General features: G+C 65.9%; 2 protein-coding genes across 2 annotated transcripts; both read right to left on the reverse strand.

Annotated features, from left to right (window-relative positions):
* Positions 1-407: 407 nt before the first annotated feature.
* On the reverse strand, positions 408-1,234 carry INS (insulin). The gene is made up of 2 exons (XM_007465953.1): positions 1,037-1,234; positions 408-558 (listed from the first exon to the last, which is right to left on the reverse strand). The coding sequence occupies exons 1-2, from the start codon at positions 1,221-1,223 to the stop codon at positions 413-415; spliced, it is 333 nt and encodes a 110-aa protein (XP_007466015.1). The 5' UTR covers positions 1,224-1,234; the 3' UTR covers positions 408-412.
* Positions 1,235-3,672: 2,438 nt separating this feature from the next.
* TH (tyrosine hydroxylase) lies at positions 3,673-11,710 on the reverse strand. Its single transcript, XM_007465954.1, has 13 exons — positions 11,611-11,710; positions 9,956-10,162; positions 8,009-8,183; positions 7,652-7,740; positions 7,360-7,427; positions 7,014-7,064; positions 6,485-6,630; positions 6,259-6,394; positions 6,067-6,136; positions 5,495-5,551; positions 5,207-5,302; positions 4,784-4,917; positions 3,673-3,904 (listed from the first exon to the last, which is right to left on the reverse strand). The coding sequence occupies exons 1-13, from the start codon at positions 11,698-11,700 to the stop codon at positions 3,745-3,747; spliced, it is 1,479 nt and encodes a 492-aa protein (XP_007466016.1). The 5' UTR covers positions 11,701-11,710; the 3' UTR covers positions 3,673-3,744.
* Positions 11,711-18,521: the final 6,811 nt, after the last annotated feature.

Genomic DNA, 18,521 nt, shown 5'->3' on the forward strand with positions numbered 1-18,521 from the left:
GCCAAGGCACCCCTGGGCTTTTTGGCGTGACCGGCAGCGGCCTGGGCAGGTGCCCCACGGGGCCACCAGTGGGGCACTGAGGAGTGGGGTGTCAGGGCCCCCGAAGACAGGAGCTCACCACCTTGGGGGGTACTGCCATGGGCCCTGGTGCCCGTCTGCCCGCATGCCTGTAGGCAGTCAGTGCGTGACGCAGAGAGAACAGAGAGGGGTCTGGGGCAGGGCCCCCCCACACCCCCGTCACCAGGGCCTGAGCAGGTGGGCCAGCCTTCCTCGCCCCCACCCCCAGCAGCGCCTCAGCCCCCCAGGCCACACAGACGACAGCAGCAGGGCTCATTCAGGGGGTTTATTGACCATCAGGGGTGCGGGGAGCGCGGTGCTGGCCGCCTGCCTGGAGGGGGCGCCTGGCCGGGCCCTAGTTGCAGTAATTCTCCAGCTGGTAGAGGGAGCAAATGCTGGTGCAGCACTGCTCCACGATGCCGCGCTTCTGCGGGGGCCCCTCCAGGGCCGGGGGCTGCAGGCTGCCGGCACCGGGGCCTCCACCCAGCTCCACGGCCCCCACTGCGGGGAGAGACGGTCAGGCAGACGGCGCTCTCTTGCCCACCCTGCCCGGCCCTGGAGCGGGACCCTGAACAGGTGCCCTGGTGCCCATCACGGGCCTGCCCCGCCCCCTCCCCTCCCCACAGCCCGCCCAGGACGGGGCCCTCTCCCAGGGTGACAGGGCGTCTCCCACAAGCACCCCCATCGCCGACACATCACCCCAAGACCATGGGCGCCCAGGACTTGACTCACTTCAGAAGATTCCTCCCTGGAGCTGCCCTCGGTGGGGAGGGGAGAGAGTGGGGCCGGGGTGCTGGGCGAGAAGGGAGGGGGGGAGGGGCAAGCCCACCCTCAGGCGTCCTCCTGGCTCACCCCCAGGGAGCTGGTCACCTTTAGGATGTGACCAAGAGAACATCATTTTCCTTTTTAAAAATCTCCCTCCTGACCTCCCACTGGGCGCCAGCTGGAAGCAGTGGGGCGGCAGGGCAGCGGGGCTCACCCTGCGGGCCCTCCACCTCCCGGCGGGCCTTGGCCGCGTAGAAGAAGCCACGCTCCCCGCACACCAGGTACAGCGCCTCCACCAGGTGGGAGCCGCACAGGTGCTGGCTGACGAAGGCCCGCGCAGGGGTGGGCGCCCAGAGGGCCAGCAGGGCCAGCAGGGGCACGAGGCGCATCCACAGGGCCATGGTGGGGGCACGAGGACCTGGGGGACAGGCGGGGTTGAGGCCAGCGAGGGGGCACCGGGAACCCCCAGCCGGTGATCACCCCAAAACGCTCCAAGAGAGGAGCCCACGCCCTCCTGCCGCTCAGCGGAGCTCGGGCCTGGGGCCCCGATGCACTGGACCCCAGCGGGGCCGGCCCGGACCCGGGCTGACGCAGAACCCGCAGGCACAGACCTGCTTGCTGACGGCCTCAAGTGCAGCTCGTCCCGAGGGCTGGGGGCTGCTGGGCCCCGCCAGCTTTATAGCCCCGACCCCTCCACCTGGCCCATTAGGGCCTCAAGTGGGTGGCAGATGGCCGGGGGCTGAGGCTGCAATTTCTGGATCATTTCCCCGCTGCTGGGTCTGCAGGAACCTCTCCTTGGTCGTCAGCACCTCTTGGGGCCACAGGGTCATTAAAGTCTTAACGAGGGACCTAATGCCGAGCTGTCCCCGCTCACAGCTGGGGGCAAACGCCTCCACGGGAACCGCACCCCACCCGGCCTTGCTTGGGTCCCATCTTCCATGTTGGTCCGGGGAGTGTGGGCAAGAGAGAGGACCCCTGCCCGCTGTCCCTGGGGCTGCCCTCGGGGCCCCAGAGGTGGTCCAAGGCCATGGGTGGGCAGTGAGGGAGCGTCTCCTTGGCTCACGGCCCCAGCCTCACCCGCCCCAGCACTGCGGCCCGCTGACACCCCTAGCTCCCTGGGGCGCTGCCGAGGGGGCTGAGCTCAGGGACCTGCAGCCGTGAGGCCCCTGAGGCCGGCGCCTGCTCCTCACCTTCAATTTAGGGGCCACGGGACGCGTGGGTGGGGCCCCACCGCCCCCGCCAAGGCGGCCTCCCGGGCCCCACCCCTCTTCCTAGAGCCCTGCCCATCCCCCCCGTGCTGCCCCTTTCAGACCGGCCCCTCGGCCCCATTGCATCCTTTGGCGCCGAGCCCCTGTGGTGCCTCCAACCCCCTGGACAGGCCCCTGGAGGGAGGCCCGGACCCTGGAAGCCCCCCACACTGAGGAAGGGGCTGGACCCTGCCTTCCCAGGGCGTCATGATGTCCGGAGGCCCCTCTGCCACCAGGGGAGATCTGGAGGCCTCTTAGAGAGGTGTGCAAGGCGGAAGGCTGAATGACGGAAGTCCCCGGTGGGAGGGCAGAGCCCAGGGCCCAGGAGGGCAGGAGGGAAATGAGGCCGGCAGTTAGCCCTTCCCCAGGGTCTCAGCGGGGCTCACAACCATCAGAAGTGGCTCCATTTGATGCCTCACAGGCTAAAGGGACACAGGTACAGGAGGGCTAGTCACAGACAAGGTGCTTGAGGTGCAACTGATGGAAGGACAGACCACCAGGGAGGGCTGGGACAGAAGGCTTTGCCCAGGAGGGTCTTGAAGGATGAGTAGGAGTTTACCAGGATTAACATCCTAAGAGCTTAGAGCCAGGGTCCTGGTGGTGGGAGGGGGAGGTAGGGGGAACCAGAGGAAAAGAGCAGGGGCTGGAAGATGGGCTGGTGTCTACCTCCTGCAGGAAGTAAGGAGCCAGCCACCTCCCAGGAAACCCCAGGCTGCTTGCTCTGAGGGCCAGGGCCAGGGTGGGAAAGGGGACACCCTGGGCTGGGCCAAACCTGGAGGATTCTAGGGGCTCTAGCTGGAGGGCCAGGTCCAGACCTGTCGAGTAAACAAAGCCCAGAATCCAGCCCCCCGTCCACCTTGCAGGGGAGACTGAGGCCCAGAGAGGTTACCTAGGGGCCAGCTCAGCTGAACGCTCCATCAGCACACAGTGCGGGGTGGGGGTGGGGGTGCGTTCCCAGGTCCTGCTCTGGGTGGGGTAGGGTACGGGGATCAGAGGCAGCTGTGCCTTGGACCCCCACCCCGTTCCTCTGCTTGCTCTCACAGGCTGGCCCCTGGACCCCCGTCCCCCTCCTAGTGGGGACATCGGGCTTGCGGGGAGGGCCCAGCCTGCAGCCCTGCCTAGGAGACCGCGGCTGTGAGGCCTGCCCCCGCAAAACCAGGCCAGGCCCCCACCTCCATGCTGCCACCCCACAGAGATGGGACAGCTCAGCCAGGACCCCCTCAGCCCTCTGGAGCTGCTGGTGGCTCAGCACAGGCTGGGTCCCCTGGGCGAGCAGGTGACCCAGGGCTGCCTGGAGGAGGGGGAAGGCAGTGGATGAGCCTCTGAGCAGGGATGGGGCAGAATGTGAGGGGCGCAGGGCTGCGGGCTGAGCCCGGTGCACAGACACAGACACAGAAGCCAGCCGGGTAGGCACCCAGAGGGATTCTTTCTTTTATTGAGGATGGGAGCAGGTGGCACACGGCACACGGGCAGCACACGGCACAAAGTCACCTGCAGGCGGAGCTGGCAAGCGGTGGGCGGGGCAACAGGGTGCCCTCCAGCAGGGGGATCTCTGGCGGGCTCTCGGGGGGCCCTATGAGCCAGCCCTTCACGTGGGCAGGGGCCAGGGCCGGTGGGGTGAAGGCCAGGAGACCTGGGGCCGGCCTATGGGGGCCTGCGGGGTGGCGCCCCGCGTCTAGCTGATGGCGCTCAGGGCGTGGGTGAGGGCGTGCAGCTCGTCCTGGACACCATCCAGGGCGCGTCGGATGGCGTGGGGGCTGTCCAGCACATCGATGGCCAGCGTGTATGGGTCAAACTTCACGGAGAAGGGGCGCTGGATGCGGGAGGCATAGCTCCTGGTAGGGGAGCCGGCAGGGACCCTCAGTCACCCAGTGGGGATGAGCCCGAGCGCTGGGGCCCGGGTCTCCATCACAGCAGGCTCAGAGCTCCCGGGACTTTTCGGAGCCGCCTGCACCCCCAGAGCTCATTCTGTCCAACCAGCCAGACAAGATGGGGGACTGAGGCCTCCTCCAAGGGCTGGGGGCTGTTTACGGCAGGGAAGGACAGGCCTTTTCCAAGCGAGCCTCTGCGAGGCACTCCAGCCCTCCCTGCTCCTTCGCAAGGCTCAGCCAGGCCTCCTCCCGCAGGAAGGTTTCCAGACCGTGTGCCCCGCAGGGTCCATTACATCCCTGTCCCTAAGGTTGTGTGTGGTATCCAACCCCCACCCCCACCCCCACTGCAGGCACATAGATCCTGGGCCTCAATCTCCCCGGTGACAACAGGAGCCTGGCTGGAAAAGAGGCCCCTTCCGAGGGCGAACTGTTGGGCCCTGTCGGGCTCTGCCCTCCTCCCCTGGGGAATGCTGGTCACTGCACCTCCAGCCCTGGAAACTCCCTGCTACCCCCAGGCTCCCCACCCGGCCCTCAGTCACCCCGGCCCTTGTCCTCTGTCCCCACCACGGCCCCAGCTGCTCAGAGGGCATGGCACTGGGAAGGACCCCGCACATCCGTCTTACAAAGTCAAGCTTCACCTCCTCAGAGCCTGGCCTTGGCCTGTCCTTGACGTGGCCACCAGCCCCGCAGGTCTCCCCACCCCAGACTTTTTGGGGGTCCTGCTGCGGGAGGGGTGCTGTAACCTAGGTGTGCACAGTTTTCTCCACTGTGAAGTGGGTTTGCAGGCCCAGCCGGCTGGCTGGCTCTCCCAGCTTGGGGGACACGGTGGGGGTCTCGGCCTACCTGAGTTTGTCCTTGGCATCGCTGAAGCTCTCAGACACAAAGTAGACAGGCTGATAAGTCTGGTCCTGGTAGGGCTGCACGGCCGCTGCATCGGGGTCGAAGGCCCGGATCTCGGGCCCCTCAGACAGGGAATGCTGGCGGGAGGCCGGGAGTGGGCGGGGCCCCGAGGGAATTGGAGCCCCTTGGCCTGACTCCATGGTGGGCTCTGGGTGTGGATTCATACCCGCCTCTCTCCACTGGGGGTCCTCCCGAGGCCTGGGGACAGTGCGAGTGGGATGGGGCAGGGACAAGTTTTCTTGGCCCCCCTAAAAGGGCAGCCCCAGCCTCCTGGGGGGCCTGAATTCAGAAGGCACGGCCAAGGTCACCCTCCCCGTGGGGATCTGGGCTCCAGCCCCTTCCTGGGGGGTGAGGGGAGCGTCTCACCAGGAGCTCCCCATAGGAGGACAGCAGCCCCGCTCCGTAGGCCTTCACCTCGCCGTTCTGTTTGCACAGCCCAAACTCCACCGTGAACCAGTACAGCTGGTGGGGGCAGTTGGCAGGGTCAGCCGAGAGACCACAACACAGCATTCCCCACTGACCATGGCCCCAGGCACCCACCACCCAGGCAGAGGTGAGCCAGGCTCCGGGCGGTCACGCCATGAGAAGCGGAGACCGGAGCCTGGACAGGAGGGCCCAGCCTGGACCCAGCGTCCTGCAGGGGAAAGAACCCACCGTGGACAGCTTCTCAATTTCTTCGTCCGATGCCCCCAGGGATGCGAGGCCGATGTCCTGTGGGGGAGGGAGAGCTGAGGGGGGAGAGGCTCAGCTCACCATGGCTTGGGCGTCTGTGTGAGGGGAGGGTGCTGGGGCTGTCTGCAGCCCCTCCAGGGGCCTCCTGGACACTGCCGGGGTACAGAGACCCTCCCAGGGTGCAGGGAACCTCCTGGGACGCAGGCACGCTCCCGGGATCCATCAAGGGCCCAGGACCACTCTCTGCCGTTCCTGGGAGAGCCCGCAGGTGGCAGCACAAGCCGCGGCACTCCGCCCCCAGCTTGTCCTCTGGGCACCGTGATCCCCTGACTCTCCGGAAGGGATTCTTCCCCGTCTTTGTTCTAAGGTGGTCTTCCCAGAACGGCCCGCCCACCCCTCTCTTCCAAGATGCTGCAGTCTCTCTGAAGTCTCATGACCCAGTTGTGGGCGGCATCCAGCCTGGGGGTGGGGAGGGGCAGGCAGCGCCCATCGCTGCAGGTGCCACCCCCCAGCCCCTCGGCTGACGCCCAGCTCCTGAGGCCTCGATGACACACCTGGGAGAACTGGGCGAAGGTCCGGTCGGCCAGCATGGGCACGTGCCCCAGCAGCTCGTGGCAGCAGTCCCTGTATTGGGGGCGGACAGCGGGTGGGGCTAGGGGCCGGGGCCGCAGCCTGCCCCCCTCCGCAGCACGCACCGGCCCCCGTCCTCCGCAGGCCCCCCGCGGCGGGCTGGGCTGGGCACTCACGGCTCAGGGGAGTGCATGGGGGAGGAGGCATGGCGGATGTACTGGGTGCACTGGAACACGCGGAAGGCCAGGCTGGCCAGGAAGTCCCGGGCGGACAGCAGGCCGGCCACGGGCCGCAGCTGGAAGCCCGTCCGCTCTGCAAGGGCGGCGGGTGGGCGGTCAGTGCGGGTGGGGCCGCCGGCTGGCCACCCCAGGCCCTCCCGCTGGGGCCTCCACAGCGGCGCACCCTTTAGGAAGCGGGAGACGTCCTCCAGCTGGGGGATGCTGTCCTCCCGGTACCCGCAGAAGTGCTCCAGCAGCTCGAAAGCCTCCAGGTGTTCCCGGCACGCGTGGGTGGCATAGAGGCCCCGCAGCGTGGTGTAGACCTCCTTCCTGCGGGCGGGGGAGGGGGCGCTCAGGCTGGCCGGGTGCCCCCCACTCCCAACCTGACCCCCCGCCGCCTGCCCCAGACCCCTCCCCGCATCCAGCAGCCCCTCCCGTGGGCGCTCTGCTCTGCCCCCTGCAGACCCCAGGCAGCCTCACACTGCAGGCCTCTCCCTGGCCCCAAAGACACTGGCCACTGGGAGTGGATGTCTCTCACCTGCAGCTTTGGGGGGTTTCAGGGGACCGTGGGAGGCCTCGGGAAGTCCCTCCTCCACCCGGACTTAGTCCGTCCTCTGGAGGCCACCACTCTCCACGCAGGGATTCTGGACGTCTTCCCGTGCCCTCCTCATTCCCCACCCCGCCCCTCCCCAGCTGCCATCACGGGGTCTCACCAGGTGGCAGTCTCCTCGGCCGTGTACTCCACGTGGGGAATAGGGTCGCCTCTGGGGAGAGGGTCAGCAGTTAGTCCAGGCCCCCTTGGGGTGGGCGTGTAGGGGGTGGACAGGAAGGGCCTGGGCTGAGCGACCCCGGCTGTGTGGCCGCAGCAAGCTGCTTAACTGCTCTGTGCCTCTGTTTCTTCGGCTGTGACTTGGGGACCCCAAATCGGTGACCACGGTGACAGTGAAGGTGATGGCATTGGTGACAAAGGCATCCCTCCCTTCCCCCCACCCAGGTCTAGTGTGAGGCCGCAGGACGGGGTCTGAGTCTCGAGAATGAGGTCCCGAGGGGGGTCCTTACTGCTTGTACTGGAAGGCAATCTCAGCAATCAGCTTCCTGCGCTGGCGGTACACCTGGTCCGAGAAGCCCTGACGGCAGAGTGGACGCCATCAGCCGCCGCGGCCCGCCAGCCCTCCCCACGACCCCAGCCCAGACGCGACCTGTGATACCGGACGGGCGCCTGGCGGCTGCACCCAGCCAAACCTCAGGGTTCCACCAGGAGCCAGCAGCAAACAGACACCCCGTCCCAAGCCGGGGTGCACGCCCACCACCCCAGCCATGAGTACGGGGGCAGGTCGGGGCCCCGGCTCACCGGATGGTCCAAGTCCAGGTCAGGGTCAAACTTGGTGACCAGGTGGTGACACTTGTCCAGCTCAGAAACTTTCCTTGGGAACCAGAGGACTGCACGCAGGAAGGAGGGTAGAAGGACCAGATTGGGTGTTGGGCTGTGGTGGGAGGGCCCCCCTGGAAGCAGCCTCCCGCTTGCGACTGGGGGGCTGGAGGTGACCCAGGCCCGGACACAGATGAGGGGGATTGGGGAGGGCCGGAGCCAGCAGAGAGGGAGCCCCCAGGCTGTGCACGCAGTCACTGGGGTTCCCCTGTGGGACCCCTTGCACCCCGATGTCTCGGAGTCACGTGGTCGCCCTCAAGGGTATAGGGGCAGCCTCACCCTTGTTCTCCCCAGCGCCCCGCACATCTTCGGCCACGCGGCGCAGGGAGCTGAGCAGGGTGGGCAGGGCGGCGCTGGGTACCTCACAGCGCACAAAGTACTCCAGGTGCGGGCCCCCTGCCTGCGGCTTCTGGGCGGGCCGGGTCTCCAGGTGGTGGATTTGGGCTTCAAATGTCTTAGGAGCAAAAGCAGGGAGAAAGAGGGAGGGAGAGATGGAGAGACAGAGACAGAGACAGAGACAGACAGAGGGGGAGGCGAGGGCGCTGGGAAGCAGGCACTGGGGTCGGCCCGCCCTGCCCTGCCCTGGATGCCGGCAGCCAGCAGCCCACAAGACCTCTTTCCAGACTCAGGCCCGCTGCTGGCTGCCTGGACAGGTTTCAGCTGGGAAAATGGCTCTTGTCTAGTTGGTCTAACAGGGGTTGTCACAGGGTCCCCCGGACCCAGCGTTTCGGGTGGGGCCTTCTCCCAGGCAGCCTGATTTCCATCCCTGGTGGCCTCGTCCGAGACCTCTAGACACCTGGAGCTGGGGGTGGGCCCTGATCCCACTGCGGGCGGGTCGGGAGGCTCAGGCCCCCACCAAGCAACACTGAGCGTGGGGGGGAGGGGTGGGTGCACTCCCCTGCCAGCTCCCATCACCCAGCAACGAGGGAGCCTCAGTCTTCACGGCCCTCGGGCCACACGGGCATCAGCCATCGCGGGAGCTTGAGAGGAGTCGGCTGTAATGTCATCTGGGTGCGTGTGCCCGGATCCAGCAGCTAACGCCATCAGCTGTCACATGAGCCCAGCCCCACCAGGGCCAGGCAGGCATGGGGCGCCCTGCGTCCCCGGCTGCCCTGGGGGGACCCACACCCACCTGCCCCCAGGGTGAGGTGCTGGGCACGGGGGAGGGCGGGGGGCTGGGCTCAGGGAGCTCCTGAGAACAGAAGGGTGTGGCGAGGGGCTGTGAGCCCCCTCCACACGTGGCCCCCGATGCTCCCTCACCTCAAACACCTTCACAGCCCGGGACAGCGCGGGGGGCTTGGTGGCCCGCAGGGCGAAGAGGAGATTCAGTGCGGCCTTCCCGGCCCGTCCCCCCAGGGCCTCGCCCGGCTCCGCGGCTGCAGCGGCGGCGGCGGCGGCCTCCGCCTTCTGTCGCTCGTTGCGGGCGTCCTGGATGAGGCTCTGCCGCCTCCCGACGAAGCGTGGGGACTGTGGGGACAGACGCGCCAGCTCCCCCTGCCCTCAGCCGGACCCACAGAACCTGGGACCCAGCTCCAGCGTCGCGACTGCCGGGGGCCGCGGTGGAGGGGGAGGCAGGGAGGGCGCTGGGAGCCACGGCTGAGGGTGGCCTGTTGCCCCAGGCCACATCTAACCGGGTTAGGTGACAGGAGGGCTGAGTGGGGAGCTGCCCTGCTGCCCCTGGGCTGCGCAGGGCCAGGGGACATGGTGTCTGGCCCCATGGAGTGACCTCTCCTAATAGCCCCATGCCCAGCCCTGCCTCGCAGCCCAGGGGCCCTGGCCACACCTTGTCCACAGCGGGTCCTGAGCCCATGAGCCCCCGGGGTCAGTGTGTCCGTCCCGCCACCCCCACGCCCCCGCCGGCCTGAGTAGAAAAGAAGCCCCCTGTCTGCGGCTCATCACTTGCAGCTGAGCGTCCAGGAAGCTTCTGGTGCTTTTGGGTCTTGGAACATGGCAGGAGGCCGCGGCGGAGCCCTCCCCAGATCTCCCACTTGACGGTGGGCGGGGTGTGGACAGAGTCAGGGGCCTGCGGTGAGCGCTCTCTGCCCCACGGCCAGTGCCCTGAGATGGTGCCTGCAAATTAAATTTCTAGAACCCAGCCCATGTTTCCATTAAAGCTCTATAAACAAGAGCCGTTTTAAATCTGCAGGGAGCTGATTATTCCAGGACAGAAGGGTGTGGCGAGGGGCTGTGAGCCCCCTCCACACGTGGCCCCCGATGCTCCCTCACCTCAAACACCTTCACAGCCCGGGACAGCGCGGGGGGCTTGGTGGCCCGCAGGGCGAAGAGGAGATTCAGTGCGGCCTTCCCGGCCCGTCCCCCCAGGGCCTCGCCCGGCTCCGCGGCTGCAGCGGCGGCGGCGGCGGCCTCCGCCTTCTGTCGCTCGTTGCGGGCGTCCTGGATGAGGCTCTGCCGCCTCCCGACGAAGCGTGGGGACTGTGGGGACAGACGCGCCAGCTCCCCCTGCCCTCAGCCGGACCCACAGAACCTGGGACCCAGCTCCAGCGTCGCGACTGCCGGGGGCCGCGGTGGAGGGGGAGGCAGGGAGGGCGCTGGGAGCCACGGCTGAGGGTGGCCTGTTGCCCCAGGCCACATCTAACCGGGTTAGGTGACAGGAGGGCTGAGTGGGGAGCTGCCCTGCTGCCCCTGGGCTGCGCAGGGCCAGGGGACATGGTGTCTGGCCCCATGGAGTGACCTCTCCTAATAGCCCCATGCCCAGCCCTGCCTCGCAGCCCAGGGGCCCTGGCCACACCTTGTCCACAGCGGGTCCTGAGCCCATGAGCCCCCGGGGTCAGTGTGTCCGTCCCGCCACCCCCACGCCCCCGCCGGCCTGAGTAGAAAAGAAGCCCCCTGTCTGCGGCTCATCACTTGCAGCTGAGCGTCCAGGAAGCTTCTGGTGCTTTTGGGTCTTGGAACATGGCAGGAGGCCGCGGCGGAGCCCTCCCCAGATCTCCCACTTGACGGTGGGCGGGGTGTGGACAGAGTCAGGGGCCTGCGGTGAGCGCTCTCTGCCCCACGGCCAGTGCCCTGAGATGGTGCCTGCAAATTAAATTTCTAGAACCCAGCCCATGTTTCCATTAAAGCTCTATAAACAAGAGCCGTTTTAAATCTGCAGGGAGCTGATTATTCCAGGCCATCCCTGCGGACGAACTGGAGACCCCTCTTCCAGGCCAAGAAGCCCCCAGTTTTCCAGTCTCAGAGAGGGGGTGGCCCAGGCGGTCTTCCCAGCACAGCCTCCCTTGAACTCGGGGGCTCCCAAGTGGTGAGCCAGGCCTTGGGGGCCATCCCTGGTGGTCAGGGAGGCCCAGAGTTGCTGGGCAAGGGAACAGGGGAGGTGGGTTTCAAGACAGGAGATCCCACGTGGGACATGGAATGCGTGGCAGGTGGATGGGTGAATGATGGATGGACAGCTGGACGGATGGATGGATGGATGGTGGATGGACAGGCAGATGGTGGGTGGTGAATGGACAGGTAGATGAGGGGTGAACAGGTGGATGGTGGATGGACAGGTGGATGGACAGGTGGGTGGGCGGGGGATGGATGGGAATCACCCTGAAGCTCAGACCTCCCTTCAGCTCAGCAGAACTGGGGCCTGCACCCCTGTTTGCCCAGTGCCCCCCACCACCTTGAGCTGCTGCAGGGCCTGGTACACTGTTGCACACACACTGGGTCCAGCAGGACCCACCCACAGAGATTCAAACTCCCGGGCACAGGGGTTGCCCACGGAGTCTGGGCAGGGGAGGTGCTTGCGGCCAGGACTGGACGCCAGGCCTGGGTCCAGGGCACCCATATGGACCCTGAGTCTGGAGCCTCCCTCCAGCCTTCAGGGGACACCCCTGGGCTTCTGGTTCGTTCCGGCCCGTGGGCACCAGCCTGCCTCTTACCATGATGGCCTCGGCCTGCTTGGCGTCCAGCTCGGAGACGGCCCTGCGGAAGCCCTTGGCCTGCGGCGAGGCAGCATTGGGGGTGGGCATGATGCCGGCGAGGTCCAGGCTCCGTCTCCACAGCCCTCTGCCGGGCGGCCTCTTATAGGCTGAGCTGACGTCAAAGCCCCTCTGGGTCCTCCACCTCCCACCTCCTCTGCGTCCCCCTCCTGCTGCCGCCTCAGGGAGGTGGGGTGGGCGAGGAGCACGGAGACGCAGGAGAAAGGGCTCTGTCCCATTAAATCTAATTGCATCCACCGTCACAGGCACCCAGGCGGGCGGCCGGCCCTTCCTCTGAATCATCCGGGCTCCGGCAGGCGTGCTCCGCAGGGCTGGGTGCAGCCGGGCCCCTCGGCCCACACCCAAGCCGGGTGATGGGCGGGTACACGGGGAGGTGGGGCTCTGGACACCCCACCGTGTTCGTTACACAAAACCCTGACCTTTGGTGGCCATTGGTCCAGAAAGCCAGGCTCAGACCTCAGATATCAGGAGGCAATTCGCTTTTCCAGAATATTCTTCACTTCACCAAATTTCCCAACAGGGTCCCGAGGCATGTTCCTGTTAGATGCCCTCAGTGGGAATGTCATCTGCGCCCCCACCCCCGGCACATCCAGCAAGGCCCAGACTGTTCCAGAAGGGTGCATCCTCCAAGGGATGTGGGGGTCAGGGAAGTCTCTAACAATTGTCCCAGCCACTCCTGCATGGCTGTCTCTCCCCCTCTCCTGGCCCGCCCCTACCCTGCAGCGTCCCCCAAGGTCCTCTCACCACTTATCACTGGGGTGTCACCACCTCGGGGATGCACCCATCCCTGAGCACTGAGGCCCAGTCTTCTTCACGTGGTCCCTGGCATCATGCGGGTCCCGGGACAACACCAGCCCAGAGTTTCTCCTGAGTTCCATGCACGATGTTCCTCTGGTGGTACCCCCACCCCAGCGATCAGGGGACCAGAGGGGACCCCCCCGCTTGGCACCAGGCAGACGTGAGTCCTGCCCTGTCTACCCCTCCCCCTGGCCCATCCCTGTGTTCAGGCACAGCTTTGGGAAAGGTGTGAGGCCCCCGGCAGCTCCAGCTGGTCACCATGTTGTCTCAATCCACTTCCCCGGCAGCCCTCATGCCCCAAAGAAGCACCCACTCTTCATCACAGCGGCCATCTGCACCCCCCTCCTCCCGGACCTTCCCCAAATGTGGTCTGACCATGCCGTTCCCTTGCTCCACAATCCTCTATGGCTCCCCATTGCTCTCTGGAAGCAGCCTGAGTGACCCCCTCCCCTCACCCACCCCTATTGATCTCACCCCCAACAATCCCCATTTCCTGCTAAAGGAGGGTTTGGACTTCATGACACCCTGTTTGAAATACTGCCCCTCACCCTTTTCTTCTCCTGGCGAACTCCTATGCATCCCACAAAACCAGCTCAGCTACCATTCACTCTGCAATGCCTACCCCTTCTTGCCCCTGATATTAACCTCCCCCTCCTCTGCTCTCTGAAAGCAAGAACCCTGCTGGCTTGGCCCACGGCTGCGTCCCCGTGCCTGGCCTGTCTCATCTCCTACACTCTGGGCTCCTGGAGAACATGTCTCAGTGGCCCCTGCCCCCAGGGCCCAGCCCAGAGGAGGTTCCACAGGGCTGTGAGCCCTAAATTGCGCTAAAAGGATCTGCCCAAGACCCCAGTGGGGAAGGTGGGGCTGGCTCTGCCCTTGTGGGCCGATGTGGAGGGCGGTGGGCTTCCACTGCCCCAGGCCGCATCTGCCCTGCCTGAGTGCCCAATGGTCCCCAGGGGTCGCCAGCCTCCATGCCCAGCATCAGGTCTGCTGCAGCCCTGGACAGGTTCTCTGCTCCCCCTGGAAGCCCCCTGGGGCTCTCATGTGTCTCCTTCTGGGAGGGCTGCTGGAGACCCCTTGGTGACATGGGTCCAGCCCTTCCGTGGCTGGCTCATGTGCTCAGAGGGGGCCCCTGTGCAGGGGGGTGACATATCCACTAAATACTGCACAGGAGGAGCATGGGCCTCCACTGCCGGCTGTGGATTTAACCTTTCGGCAAATATCTCCACTGATAACAAATATTGTTTCTAATCCCTTGGCTTCCCTGAGCCGGTGCCTGCGTGGAAGCTGTGTGGAGCCAGCCTTCGGAGTCTGCCCTGGGGCCAGGCGACCCTCACGTGAGACCCCAGGCGAGAGCTGAAGGCGGGAAGCTGGTGGGCACACTTCAGTGAGCAGCGCGGTCCCCTCCTGACCACGTGTCCATCTGCCCATCCATCCTGGGAGGACTTTCCCACACCCCTGCCCCTCCAGGGCTGGCTGGACTGGGCCCAGCTCTGGGGCCCCCAGAGCACAGAAGTGCTCCCTTTTCCTTTAGCTGCACGCCCACCCCACCCCCCGCACTGTGTGTTGCACCCTCTTCCACCCCAGTTGGTGAGGGGACCCAGGGTGCCCCAATCCCGCTAACGTCCTCTCCCCTGGTTCTGCACCCTGGTCTCCTTCCCGCCGAGGGTCCCCTCTGCCCTGGGCCTCCCAGGTGATCTCAGTGTCTGCCTTCAGACGGGCTTCATAGACCCATTCCACAGATGGGAAGACTGAGGTGAGTGGTTCCTCTGGGTCACGCAGCGAGTCTTGAGCCCAGGTTTCCCATCTCCTGAGACATGGCTCTTTCAGGGACCCAGTGGTGTCCATCCCAGGGGCTGAGGGGGCTCAGGGCCCCAGGCCCCAAGGGGAGAAATTTAACAAACCCATGCCAGGCAGGCAGACACCCCCAAGGAGGGCAGGGCTGGAAGGGGACCCGCGGGGAAAGTCAGGCATGAGAGAGCCCTGTGGCCTGGACACAGTCCACAGGGGAGGAAGGGGCCGAGCACCGAGGGCTGGGTTTGGGGGCAAATTGGGAAGAGGGGCCGGGCACGGAGATGAGAGGACAAGGGATGTGGCGTGAGGCCAGGGTTCCGGCAGCCCCTGCCGTCCTTCCACCTACTCTGGGCCTCAGCCCTCGCTTCCCGCACCCCTCCCCTGGGCAGTCCCCTCTGCCACAGTCACGCTGAGTAATTACAGCCGCCTTGCCAGGCAATTAGGAGGTGCTGAGCTGGAGTGTTTTCTCTCTCAACAAGCGAGGCCCCCAGAGGATGTAATAGCCTGTAATGACAGTGTGCCCGCTCCTGGCATCAAGCCGGCGCCTGGCATGGGGCAGGAGCAGGGTAAGCAGCATGCAGCCCCCGGCCTCATGACCACAGGGCCGTTCCGAGGCCTCACTGCTCCCCCAGGCGCCGCCTCTCCCGCCGTGGGACCCCCCCAGCCCCTGCTGTCCTCCCCAAGCCCCCTCAAGAGGGCTGCTGAGCAGGGCGTTGCTCCATTCCGGGGTTCTGCAGGGCCCCACCATCAAAAACCATGAGCAAACAGTCAGGGAAAGTACTCCTGGCAATCCAGGGGTCAAAGGTCATGTCCGAGGGCGGTCTCTGTGCGCGGGCATCGTGTGTGTCCTGGGAAGGGCACACAGCTGCGTGACACACACAGACACGACACACACCTCCGAGGACTCGGGGCACTCAGGGTGTCACGCGGCCTGGGCCGTCTCTGGGCCCCTGTGGTCCCAGGGGCGGCCGGGGACCGCGAGGTCTGCATCCCACCCCTTCTGCCTGGGGCAGCTACACGGGCCCCGCAGAGCGCATGCCCCGGGGATCAGGGACAGGGGTCCTGCCTGAGCCACCCACCTCCAGCCTCGCCCAGCCTGGGCCCCAGTCCTCTTGCTGCCGGACCCCGTGCTTGGGGACCGGCAGGGAGAAAGCTGCCAGCTCCCTTCAGACTCGGAGAAGCAGATCCATATGCTATCCTGACACACAGGCCTGTCGGAGCTGAAATGTCAGAGCAATTAGCCCTAACGAGGACATGGAGGGAGCAGAGGTGAGAAGGCGGGTGGAGGAGGCAGAAGAGCCGGGCCAGGAGCCAGCCGCCCCACTGGTCGATCCGATGCGCTCAGGATAATTGGGCATTTGGAAGTCAGGGGAGAGCCGGCTGAGCGGGCCACGTGCCCCCTGCCCCCTCAGAGAGTGCCCACCCCACTCCCACCCCCACCGGGGTCCTCTTGGCTCCCTTCCCCTGCCAGGCCCTCAGGCCCGGTGGCTGCCCCTTCCTCCTCCAGGCAGACCTCCCTCTTGCCTCTTTTCTGAGCTCCCTTCCCGTCAGCACTGTCACCTCGTGGGTGGGACCTGCCCTTGGCAGGAGGCTGGGCCCTTGGCCCTGTGCTGGAGACACCTTTGGGGGGCAGGCGGGGGGTCCTGGCTTAGCTCCTTGCGCTGCAGACTCTGTTTTCCCATCCAAGCAGTGGGAGCACGGGTCCCTTGGGCACCAGACATTGGTGCTCTCAGGCTTCTGGAGAAGCGCTCCACACCTTCCCAAGGGTCCCCATCCCAGGATCCTTGCAGCAGACATCTGTCCAGCGCTGGGCACGGGGAGGCCTGGGCCGGGCACTGCGGTGCAGAGACGGAAGATGGGGTAGGGCCAGCAGCCGAGATGCTGCTGCCGGGTCTGGGACCCGCAGTTGGGAGCTGCAGCTGCAGCTGTATTGGTCTGTTTGTGTGCGTGTGCATGTGAACATGTATGCACGCAGATGCTTGTGCAAGTGTGTGTGGGTGAGTGTGTGCATGTGGTGTGCAGCAGGGGCTTAGAAGGCCTGACCAGCCACGGTCGGTGGTACACAGGGTGACCCCTGGCTCTGTGTCCCTCCAGACCCTCACACCAATTCACAGCCAAGGCCCCAGTTTCCTGACAGGTACTCTTGGCTCCTGGGCGTCCCTCTGCAGACCCCCCCTTCCTTGCCCCCATGCCAGTGACTCAGCCTGCCTGCAGGCCCCCACCCACCTGGCCCTTTCAGTCTTCTGACAAATTAGCCGGAGAAAAGCAATAAGGGCCACATTCAGTTCTCATTAGTCACTCCCGGGCAGCCTGCGGCAGCTGTGCTGTGACAGCAATCAGGTCTAATTGCAAGACCAGTGTCCCTCCAGTCCTGGTGCCACGGGCCCGGGTCCCCGTCACCTGCCCCTGTGGCTGCTTGGGGCACCCAGGGCCCTTGATGGTGAGGGGCTGCCTCATCCCCCATCTCCACCCACCCAGCCTCCCTCACATCCTAGGGGGAGCCTGGCTTCCGGCACCTGACTCTCCCCACATTGTGGCCCTGGGCTGCATTAACAGAACTACCGTGGCCGAAACACGGGAGGGGACAGCCTTGCTGTGCTCACTGTGGCTAGGCCACAGCAGCTGGGTCTCTCAGCTGAACATCTGGGCGGCCAGTGCCCCAGACTTTGCTTCACCTGGCCGTTCCAGGGGTCCAGCGCCTTCGGGTCCTCCTCGGCCCTGCCCGCCGGGAGCGCCAAGCAAGGCCCGTCCACCTGTGTCCACCTGTGTCCACCTGGGCCCACAGGCGGCCTCCGCAGTGCTTGCTGCCGCCGGGCTGGGATTCGGGAGCTGGCTGGGACCGAGGCCCGCTCTGTGTCCGACCCCATCCCATCCTCCCCTCCCGCGCGGTCTCACGACCTTTCCTTCCGGGGTGGGGAGGGCAGAGCAGCCCCTCCCCATAGTCCTGCTTCAGTGAGGCCCGGGAAGCGCTCTGAGGTCCCACCTTGCCCCCCAACACTGACATTTTCAGGACTCGACGGCAGTGGCGATGCCCACCTCCTGCCAGAACAGGTGGTCCCAGGAAGCGCTGTGACTCTGCAGGAGACTCGGTAACGCTGCCAGACCCAGACCCAGCGTGGCAGCAAACGTCTGTATTTTCCCTCTGTCTGAGCTCCCAAGACACGTTTTGCCCCCTCTAGCTCTGGGAGCCCAGAGCTGGAGAAACTGAGGCAGAGGGGGTGTGGTCTGCTGGGTCTCCAAGCTGACAGCACCACACCCCGGGCAGGGCAGGGCCTTTGTGGGGAGCCTGAGGCTCGGAGAGAAAGCCACGCACACAACTGCCCACTGAGAGGGGCTTGGATGGGGGCCTCGCTGGTTCCCCTACACCTCGCCCCCCCACTGGGTCCGCGGTGGGCAGTTTTCTCCCTGGGGCTGCCTGCCACCCTCATCCCCCGCTCCTGGTCTGGACCCAGATGCATGTCCCCCACTCTGTCCAAGCCCCACCTCCGCTGCAGCTGGCATCCTCTCCCGGGAACCAGCGGGTCTGAAAGAAGGGCCCCGGCAGCGTAATCCTCTGCCCCTCTGCCAGGTGCCTGCCGGCCGGGGTCTCAGGCGGGAGGGGCTGCTGGCACAATCCTTCCAGGTGCCATTGGCTAATCCCGGGCTTGGAGGGGCCCCCGCCCCCCGCTGACATTTGCAGGCCGCACGCCGCTGACCCAGCTAGTCGTGATATTTAGACAGGGCTTATTTGCGATTACTTATTTCTGATGACTCTGGGGCCCAGGATGAGCTCGGCTGAGACCCAGCTGGCCCACCTTGATCTCAAGCTTGTGTTTTATAATATAAACACGTCCAGGCTGCGCCAGCTTCCTCCTATGTGGGAGGATAGAGGGCGAAGCCCACGTTTTCCGGGAATATCACATGAGGTCTGGGTCTCCACACCAGGGGCGGGTCCTGCAGAGCTCCCAGAAGCGGAGGCTGCCCATCCCCACCCAGCCCCCTGGCGGGGAGGGTCCTGTAGGGGCGGAAAGGCTGCTGCTTTCATTCATCTATTCCCTCCATCCATTCACTTGTCCAACAAGCCTTTGAACCAGGGCCCCTTCCCTTCAGGGGTCTCATAGTCGTGGGGGGAGACCCGTGGAGGGTCATCACAACGCAGGTGTGAAACTTCTAGGGCCTCCAGTCCCCCAGGCTGAGTCCTGAATGGCTCACTCGCAGACCCTGGCCCCCACCCAGCACGGCCAGGGGGTGGGGGAGGAAGGATGACCCCCCCACTCTCC

The sequence above is a fragment of the Lipotes vexillifer genome, unplaced genomic scaffold (genome assembly GCF_000442215.2).
Source record: "Lipotes vexillifer unplaced genomic scaffold, Lipotes_vexillifer_v1.1 scaffold1094, whole genome shotgun sequence".
NCBI classification, from domain to species: Eukaryota; Metazoa; Chordata; class Mammalia; order Artiodactyla; family Lipotidae; genus Lipotes; species Lipotes vexillifer.

What these genes read in the sequence shown, in the direction of transcription:
- INS (XM_007465953.1), bottom strand. Translation starts at nt 1,223, where the DNA reads ATGGCCCTGTGGATGCGCCTCGTGCCCCTGCTGGCCCTGCTGGCCCTC. An exon ending in GGAGGTGGAGGGCCCGCAGG is followed by an intron (nt 559 to 1,036) that starts GTGAGCCCCGCT and finishes CTCTCCCCGCAG; the next exon opens with TGGGGGCCGTGGAGCTGGGT.
- TH (XM_007465954.1), bottom strand. Translation starts at nt 11,700, where the DNA reads ATGCCCACCCCCAATGCTGCCTCGCCGCAGGCCAAGGGCTTCCGCAGG. An exon ending in CCTTCGCCCAGTTCTCCCAG is followed by an intron (nt 5,552 to 6,066) that starts GTGTGTCATCGA and finishes CCTCCCCCACAG; the next exon opens with GACATCGGCCTCGCATCCCT. An exon ending in CCTCCTATGGGGAGCTCCTG is followed by an intron (nt 4,918 to 5,206) that starts GTGAGACGCTCC and finishes GCCTCCCGCCAG; the next exon opens with CATTCCCTGTCTGAGGGGCC.